The sequence below is a fragment of the Danio aesculapii genome, chromosome 8, assembly GCF_903798145.1.
Source record: "Danio aesculapii chromosome 8, fDanAes4.1, whole genome shotgun sequence".
NCBI classification, from domain to species: domain Eukaryota; kingdom Metazoa; phylum Chordata; class Actinopteri; order Cypriniformes; family Danionidae; genus Danio; species Danio aesculapii.
The window spans coordinates 27133270-27143177 of NC_079442.1; the positions used below are offsets into that span (position 1 = coordinate 27133270).

General features: G+C 32.9%; 1 protein-coding gene across 1 annotated transcript in view; it reads right to left on the reverse strand.

Moving 5' to 3' along the window:
- Window positions 1-7115, reverse strand: part of sema3bl (sema domain, immunoglobulin domain (Ig), short basic domain, secreted, (semaphorin) 3bl) — a 67660-nt gene extending 60545 nt beyond the window's left edge. Inside the window, exon 1 of the mRNA XM_056463522.1 lies at window positions 6764-7115. Within this exon, the coding sequence (XP_056319497.1) occupies window positions 6764-6854 (91 nt within the window). The 5' untranslated portion in view covers window positions 6855-7115. The remainder of the gene's footprint in view (window positions 1-6763) is intronic.
- Window positions 7116-9908: the final 2793 nt, after the last annotated feature.

Genomic DNA, 9908 nt, shown 5'->3' on the forward strand with positions numbered 1-9908 from the left:
ATGGCTTGAGGATATTAACCGTATTAACATAAATTATGGCTGAACTATCCCTTTATGCAAAAATTATCTTAATTTCTTTGCCTACTCACAAAAGCAACAGTATGATAAACAAGAAAGTTTTATTGTAAATCTTTTATTAACTTGTGTGGTTAAAACTCAAAGTACACCAGTATATCAATGTGACCAAATTTAACATCTAATGTTGTGTTCCTGTGTGAACAGGGGTGTACTTAACCAATAAGCAAAGTAAGCAGTCGCTTAGTGCCCCAGGAAATCTGAGGGCCCCTAAATAAATACCTAGGAGTATAAATTATACCTATAAATTTTATATAACATCATTTTCATATATTTTCATATTTTGTTTGGTGAGGGTATACATTTTTTTTTTTACGTAATTATTAAATCTGCGCAAACGTGTCCCCAACCTTCAGTCATGGAGCAGTCCAGCTGTCAAATCAGTAAAGATTTAGTTTAAAAAAACCAAACCCAGGTGAAAAGGAAGTGCTCTTAAATATATTACAAATGTACTTGAAATGTAGAAAGTATGTTTAAAGCACAATCAGCACAAATAACATACTTACTTAAAGTGCAATCCAAATGTGTTGGTTTGCATTTTAATGTATTTATTTTAAAGTATACTAGAAGTACATTGGTAAAATATATGTCTAATTGCACTTTTAAAAAATATGCTAGAACTCAAGCATACTATTATGCATTTTAATGTATTAACAGAAAACACACAAATTTTATTCTATCTTAAAGTATGTTTTATGTGTACTTTGTATAAGAACATTGGGAAACATTGCCAATTTGAGTGTGTTTCTAGTATATGCATGCTATTTTGAATTGTTTTAGACATAATGAAACCTATTTTAAATACTGCAAACGAGCATGTGTTTTAGCCTGTATTTTCAAAATATATATTTTTTTAACTATATTTTGTGAAGTATAACAGTTCACTCAAACCATGAACATAACCTATTTTTCAAAATGATGATATATTTAAGTAAAATATAGAAATTTACCACTTATGTAAATCTAAAAAAAATCGACTTTATAAATTCACATAAGTTACATAAAACATAAGGTACACCTATTACAAAAAAAAACTGATACAAATTTCACTTACATACTGTACCAGCTGTCATAAACATACATCCAAAATGAAAAGCTCAATGGCTAAAATAAAAAAATAAAATGTTACCCCACAAAGGGTTGTAGATTTGCAAATCACTAGTTTAAGCAATTTGTATAAATTATTTCGGTCTCTTTTGATATTATTTGCCAGAGGTATGATATGACACATTCTCTCTGTAAGGTCTACCTGAATGTTAAGTTTAATTCAGTTTGACCAATCAGAGCGCAGCTTTTCAAATCGAAACATAATTGTCCAATCCCATGCATACATTGAACCATACTGTAAGCTTATTGAGCGCGGGCAACAAGTTAATAATATTTGCCGATTAACAAGTCATGTCCTTTCCGAAATTTGACTCAGATCTTGTGAATTGTAGACAGCACCGATATAATAATACGAGGAGAACGACGACTGGAAAACCAGGTCAGATCGCGCGAACAACACAGTAGAGGGTTAACGTTAACGTTACGACGAGATATGTTTGCAGAGTCGAAGCAGGAATGGGGAGCAAAAGAAACTGTCAGCGAAAATACTGCTTCTTGGTGGTAAGTTTATTCTTGCTAACTATTAGCATAACTAACTTATGTTGTTCACTTTGGCTTTAGAAAATATTTTCAACGTGAATAGTACATATGTGTTTTCCGTTCAGCCTAGTTAAATGATGGTTACCCAGTAAGGAACAGCTTTTTCCAACGTATTTGCAGACTGACTAACGTTAGTGGTTATTACAGTGTGCTGACCTTGTAACGTGCTTGTGATCCGATCTAATATATATATATATATAATGAATAGCTCACTTCAAACTAATTCTGAACAAGAATTAATATAGACAGCTGTTTTACTGGATGTACAATATTAAATAATATAAGCCTGATTAATGGAATTGTATTTTCTCTGTTATGCAAATTAATTTAATGCAGTTTCTTACTAGTGTATATTACTATATCAACTCCTAACTTCTCTTAACCATTAACTTCTATTGTTTGGACAAATTCTAGTATAAATATAAAAAATATATGTCCTTTTGTGCTTATAAGAATAATTAAATATACAGTATACGGTGTGTAAGGTTAATTGATAACAGAATCCTTATGTTATTGTGTAATACCCTTTTAGTAATTACTTTTTAACTGTTAATAATACCCATTTTATGTTGGTTTATGTTCATACTGTTTAATCTGATAATTGTACTGCTTTTCTTTGATTAATTTATGTCTAATTGCAGATGTGTACAAAGATTCAATTGTGAAAAGAGATGCTTTCAAGAAAGAAGAAAACATCTGGATGACCAGTAAAGGAACAGCAAACAAATAAAAAAAAAGTCTGAAGCTGTTAAGGTATGTGATGATTTTACTAATCCAGATTGTTGTACTGCAGTGGTGGAAAGAGTACTGAAAAACATACTGTGCAAGAAAAAAAATGTGCAAATGTAAAAGTAAAAGTACTCATAGTACGATCATCTTTATCATAAATCTAAACAGTTCTTGCATTGTTGCATGTCGTGATTTTGCTTCTACTTGGACAATTTTGATGATTCGCACTGTAAATGTTTGTTGCATTTATAAAGCATCTGACTGAGGTTGGTCCATCCGATTAGATTTTAATATGTGCAATTTGATAGGACAGGAATCACAGGACTGATTACTGTATTATTCCAGCCAATTACTATAGACAAGAGAAGTAGTAACTGCAGGTAAAAGGTTGCAGGTGTCAGATGTAAAAGTACAGATAAATAAATAAATAAAAAATCATTCAAAAGTACAGTTTTTAAGAAGAACTGCAGTAATTTAAGTATTTGTAATAGTCACTTAACACCACACAGACATTTTAAATGTTTATTATGTAAATGTTTTAGGTTGCAAGTACTTCTCAAAGTTCAGCTATATTTGCAATGGGAAAACAAGTTAAAAGAGACCTCAAGAACAAAGAAGAAAAAACAGTTCCTGTAACCTCTACTCCATTGTATGATGATTCAGATAATACTGAGATTGACTTGTTTGAAAACACAGAGTTGAGAAGATCAAGGAAGAGAAATGTAAGTAATGTTTTAGTACTAAGTAATTTCAAAGGCGCTCAAAAAGTTTGGGAATGTTTGTAGTCTTGTGGAGAACTTGTAAATAAATATCAACTTGTTAAATGTGACTGTTTTATAATACAACAGTAACACTGAAATAAAGTGGTATGGCAGAGTCTCTTCTAACCTTGTATCTGTTTTAACAAATACAGGCGGCATTGGATAGTGACAACAAACAAGAAGATGATGGAGACAAGGAATTGGAGAACAAGCTTTTTGCAGAGAAAATCTCCCCAGAAAACTTCGAAAGGTAACTGTAGATTAAAAGTAATTGTGGCTCTGTAATGACAGCTATTTTACAGTAGCATGCATTTTTTATTCAAGGTTTATTAATCATGTTTTGCACATGACCAAAATGCATTTGTTTAAAATTTTTATATTCAGCTTTTTCCTCTTTTAATTATCTTGTAAAATGCTTCTGCTAATAACTTGCACAAGATAAGTTTTATTTTAGAACAAGAAAATATACACTATATAAAAGTTTTAAAATTACAGCAATGCTTCATTAAAAATAAAAATTTAAACCTAAAAATGGAGAATACAGGGCAGCACTGTAGCTATGTGGTTAGCACTTTCGCCTCACAGCAAGAAGATAACTAGTTTGAGTCCCAGCTAGATCAGTTGGGCCAAATTAATCATTTAATTGTGATTTAAAATTTTGTAGACCTTCCTGGAATTGTAAATTCTCTCAAAGATGTATTGGAGGGCATGAGAAGAAACTCATCTTACAGCTCAAGTTCAAGCCTGAGTTCCAGTGAATTGTTCTTCTGCATCATCAGAAAGGGTAAGACAAAATGTTATGACAAGATTTTTTTTTTTTTTAGCTGCTTTTTTGTTTAATTATGACCACTTAAATTTAAGACAATAACATCGTTATCACTTGTAATGTTTTATAAATCATTTTTCTAATACTTATGCTTGTTTTTCATTCAATCTAGATGGTGCTTGCTGATTCGGATATTACAGTGTCAAAGAGAATGTATGAGAGACTGAATAAATCAAGAGTTTCACTTTTCACCCAAGAACTGGCCACATTAATCTTTGGTAAAGAAACTCTTGCAAGATGTACTCTTACAGGAAAATCTGGCAATGAAACCCGTAAGGGCCAGTTGGACCCTCACAAGGTCAATGTGCTCATAGGTATGTTTTAATCTTGTACATGATCATCTTTTTAAATGTTTTATTTATTTATTTTATTTTTTGTCAACGTTAAGGGGAACTGAATAAAACTAAATAATAGTATTTATTAAAAATAGCATTTAGTAACTTTTTTTTACATTATTTGACAGTGCATGGGATTTTTATATTATAAAATTGCTTTTATATCTAAACAGTACTTTTCTCTTTCCATAGACGCTGTAAAAAAAAAAAACCCCAAACACCACAGGGTCTCAGGTGCGATCTGTCATCTGCAGTAAATGCAACAAGGCTTACTCGATAAAAAAAATTCCCTCCACTGTAAGGATACAGTGAAGTATCAGGTCTATGTTTGGTTTGTTTTTTGTCACACTTGTGTTTCCTTGTTTGCATTTTACTTCACACTGTTGTACAATGGTAAGTGTCAATTGAAAAAGTTGAATGTTGAAAAGTTTTGAAGCATTCAAAAACCGTGAAGTTATTTGTGTTTGTATTGTACTTTTACAGCATATTTTTAAATAAAATTAAAATACATTCTTCTGAATGATTTTGTTAATTGTTGTTGAAATAAAGTAGGTCATGTAGTACTCTGCAAATGTATAGTAAATGTAGTAATAACATTAATGTGAAGCCTAAAATATTTTTCTACTGGACATAAAATATACTTCAACTGAGCTTAAACAGTACTTTAACTAGTTTTAAAATGCACTTCAGCTGTGCTTAAATCATACTTCATCGGAACTTAAAGTACACTTCAACTGGGATTATAGTATACTTTAATTGGTTTTAAAATGCACTGCAGCTGGACTAAAAATACACTTTATCTGAACTTAAAATATACTCTAACTGTGTTTCAAGTGTGTAATTTAAATGTACTTTAAAAAAATACATTTTTAAAAGTACACTTTAATTGTACTTAAAGTATGTCCATTTTAACACAACTAAGTATGTTACAGCATATTTCAAGTAGCTTAAAGTTAATCTTAAGTATATATAAAATAACAATTAATATACTTGAAGTTGTTCCAAAATAACACATTTAATATCTATTTAGTATAGTACAATTAAAATATAATAATTACATCCAAAAAAGTACAACTTAAGTACACTTTCTTTTCACCTGGGAATAGTTCATTTATTATTTTTAATTGTGAATTCTTTTTAAGAAAACAAATCATTTAAAAAGTTTTACAAGATGTTTTACATGTAATTTTTATTTAGCATTAAGATAAAATGTAGAAAATGAGATTAAGTGATAAAAGAAAAAAAAAACAGCAAAAAGGTGCATTTTAGGACTTTTGGGCCCCAGTTGGCTGGAATTGCTTAGTGTCCCCAAATCATTAAATCCGCCCCTGCCTGTGAATAAATAAGCCATTTAACGTATGCATTTGAATAAACAGCAAGTATGGTATGACAAAAGCGCGAATCGTCTCGCGCACTGGACAGTCTGACCGCGGGGAGGTGTGCGCGCGCTTGGAGAGCTCGATGATGGGAGATCCCGGAGTTTTGGAGAACAGCTGAAACCCAGAGACCTGCCGTAGCGTTTTCCCACAGTTTAAAAAAAGATCTGCCACAGCATCTCTCTAGAAGTTCAATGCCATGCAAAGACGGAAACGGCACTGCAATCGTGCTGAATAGGGCTCTCAGGTTTAAATCTGATAAAGTCACCAAGGGACTGTGCGCAAGAGTCAATGTACAAAGCAGGATGCGTGGAAAGCAATTTAAATGCGAAAAGCGACAAAAGAAGCAGCTTACTGGAAACAATATTCTAAGAATAGTTTTATTTCCATCTACAGTACCGCCTTGTATTGATAAAATATTAATAAATAAATACAAACATCCAGTGAACAGGAATGCATTTTGTTCGACAACCAGTGTCTTGTTGAGCATGCTGCATTTTGTTTAATACAATAATTCCGTTTATAAATCACATTGTGACTAAATAAAAATGGGTTTTGAGCATTGTTGAAATGTTAAAGATTATTCAAAGTTCGTTTCTGTATAATGCACCAATTTACACGTTTGAGATTTGCATTATGCTATTATTCAAAAACTAAATATCGTAGACTGCATTTTGTAATAAATATCATGAGTCGTGTGCGTCCCTGATTCTGGTTGCAATAATTGTACTGTATATTGTGTAACATTATAAATATATATTGTTGAACTGTATATTGTGTAAAATAATTCACACACACAATGAACCGAGCGACAGCTACATTAACCTAATCGATTAACGGTGAAAATAAGCAATCATTAACTAGCATGCTTAGAGCACTAGACTGTGTTCTCTCCTCACAGAAGCCGAATAAAGAGTATAACCAGATCATTTTACATCTTGGGTCATATTTGGCTTTGTGTTTGATGAATAATGATTAAAAGTTAAATTATCCAGACCCAAATATTTAATTTACCTTCGTGTGTCAGGCGAAGACGCGGCACGTTGACTTTACTGGAGCTTAACGACAGAACCAACGCCACCAAAACCAGAACCGGTAATTCCATGCTGAACAGACCACTTTCAGTTCACCTTTCTTCACGTTGTACTCTAGCTTTAATGAAGTCTTCTTTCAGGTTTCCACATATAAAAAGTTTGGGCTAACTGCGCACACAAAATGCGCTGGACATCCACAGGTCCCTGAGGGGTGAGCAGGTCTCAGGCAGGTTAGCTCTGTGTCCTTGTGCAGTTTTTCCACACAGCTCCAGCTCAAGCGCACAATTCTGTCTCTCTCTCTCTATCTCTCCCTCTCCCTCTCTGTGTGTCTTGTCTGTTGCTCTTTCTCTCCTGTAGTCCGTTCGTTGAGTCCCGAAAAACGCGCTCCCGCCCTCTCAGCGCCTCAACAGCGAAACGGGTCCCCTGGTACTCGCCTTCAGTTCCTCTCTTTCACGCTTCTTAGTGCTACCAAGGGCGCAGTTTGCTAGTTCTCGGAAATCTTTCTATTTTTACCTACTTGCATATACTTCATAGGGGTTTAAAGTTGTTAGCGCGCAAACAGTAGTCGCGTTCGCGTAAGGATGTAACCATAGCAACAGCAGGCGGCACGCGCGCTTTCCTCTTAGCTTCACGACGAGACAAACCTCAGAAGGATAGACTGCTACTACACACAAAAATACTGACAGAAGTGTCTTTCAAAAGCAGAGCATCAAAACACATCGAATAATTCATACGCTGACCATGGCTTTTCTCCAAACATCTCATTCAAAGGTACTACACATCTGTAGATGAAACCGTTGGGAGGAACACAAAACATTGACTTGGAAAATTATGCAGCCCACACTGAAACAAGTTTAGATCCGTCATAAATCATACTAGCTTAAAACGGCGTAAAGCTACTTAAACACATGAGAACTATGCCTAAGAAAGATACATTTGACCATTAATCACCATTTCCTTATACAAACAATTTTTTAGCCTAGATATGAAATCACATAGGCCTAACACATGTGCTGCAGGGTAGTTTGTTTTACAGTTTGAGTCATTATGGCTATTGTGGTTAAATCTAGTATTTATGGTGGACCTTTATTTATTTAAGCAGAATGAAATAAGAAAAATGCTTAGAGTATGATTATTTACATTTAAGAACAAGCTAAAAACCTTAAATAACTATCTTACTTTCTGGTAATCAGTGTTAGCATAGAAATTGTATTAAATATTGTTTTAATATATCTACATTTAGGAGGACTGTTTATCTTATTTACCTTAAGTACAGAAGCTTGTTTCTACCATGTTTAACATTAAAATAGGCAGTTTATCATACAATTCCGATTTAACGTCTCACAGTTCTGAGGAGAAAAAGTCTAAACATTAGTGGTGTAACGGATCACAAATCTCATAGTTCGGATCACATTATTTTTTTTAGTCATGGATCAAAGCATTTTTCGGAGTAGCCAAAAAGAGGAGGAGATAAATGTAATTTGCTTTCCATTTATTACAAAAAACAGTACTACTGCAAGACACTTTTGGTTCATAAAATAAAATGAAGAAATAATCAGATGAATAAAAATACATTGTAAAATATTCAGAACTTACAACTAGTAACTACTACTGTTGCTAATAACACTAAATGTATACATCTAACATCATAATTTGTACAACACATATTTTAGATGTGTCATTTTTGAAGAATTATTCAGTGGTATATTTTTGATGGCTGGTCATCTTTTGGTTAAATAATGTATTTGCTGCCTGCAACTATCGTTTTTGAGCATATGATGGTAATTTAAATATTTACCATAAACATCAGTGGTTTTATCTAAACTATAAACTGTTATCCCAGTACTTCTGTGTTATTTGACTGTTTGTAACTTAATAATTAACTCAAAAGACTAAAGACAGAATCTCTTAGGATTAATAAACATTTGCAAATCACCATCATTTATAATTAATCATTAAAAGATTGGAATCTTAACACTCACGTAAAATAAATTCTATGTTACTTTACGTGTTGAGTGTTGAGATCCTGATCTTTTAATGATTAATCGTGCAGCTCACACTGAATGCATTAATGCAGGCTAAACAAGTAGTGACAGAAAACACCTTTAACTTAAGAAACCCACCACCTGCCGAATAACCCACCACGACTTCTTCCATCACCATTGTAATTTACAGAAAAGACCAAATGCCTTTAAACGTGATTGGAATGACATGAGAGGCTATCTCTCTGCAATCGTTAAAAATGTAGGATTAATCTACAAAAAAAAAATGTATTAATCTGTGGGTCACATGTGTTCGAACCATGGGTTGTGATCCGTATAAATCACAGATTAACCGTGATCCGTTACACCCCTACTAAACATTGAGGTTAAACCAAACAATTATGACTCTTTCTAGCAATGCTGAGATGATATCCTGTTGATCTAAGTTTATATATTGTAATTCAGTCTTTATTTCTCAAAATTCTGAATTTACAGTTAATGGGCTATATGCACAGCAAGTGTTTTTAAGCCACTGATAAACATCCAATGTGACTATTTTCAATTTCATAAAGTTCCTTTTGCATCGATGTTGTAACCTGATTAAAATATAATCAATTAAAAAGACTTAAGCACTCATTTAGTCATTCAAGTGTAAAATTAGATGAAAGACCATTTTAATCCAGACAACGCCAGGAGCAGGAGCAGTGGTAAATAAAATTTCCATATTTTAAAGACATGATGCGGAACAATCAAAATTTAATTCAGTTCTTGTCCCGTCTGATACCCACTTTATATTCTGTCTCAGTCAGGCAGTGAAGATCACTGAATTTTAATAAAATCATCTGATCTTAAAAGGGTTTAGATTTTATAATGGTATGATGCTTTTCAGCTGTCTAATTGAAAAAGTCTGTGTCCATATACGTCATTTAAATGTGGCATGCTGCTATATTGTGTATAGCAGAGATGCCCAAACTAGTTTTGCAAAGGATACAAAGAGCTGGCTCTTTGTATCCTATGATTTAGCCCACTAGAGGGAAAATGATTGGGAAGGGTTGGGGAACGGTTTAAAATAGAAATGAGAATCTCTGTTAAATGTAATATTTTGTTTTTTTGTTTTCTAGTTTAGCTACAAAAAAGTAAACT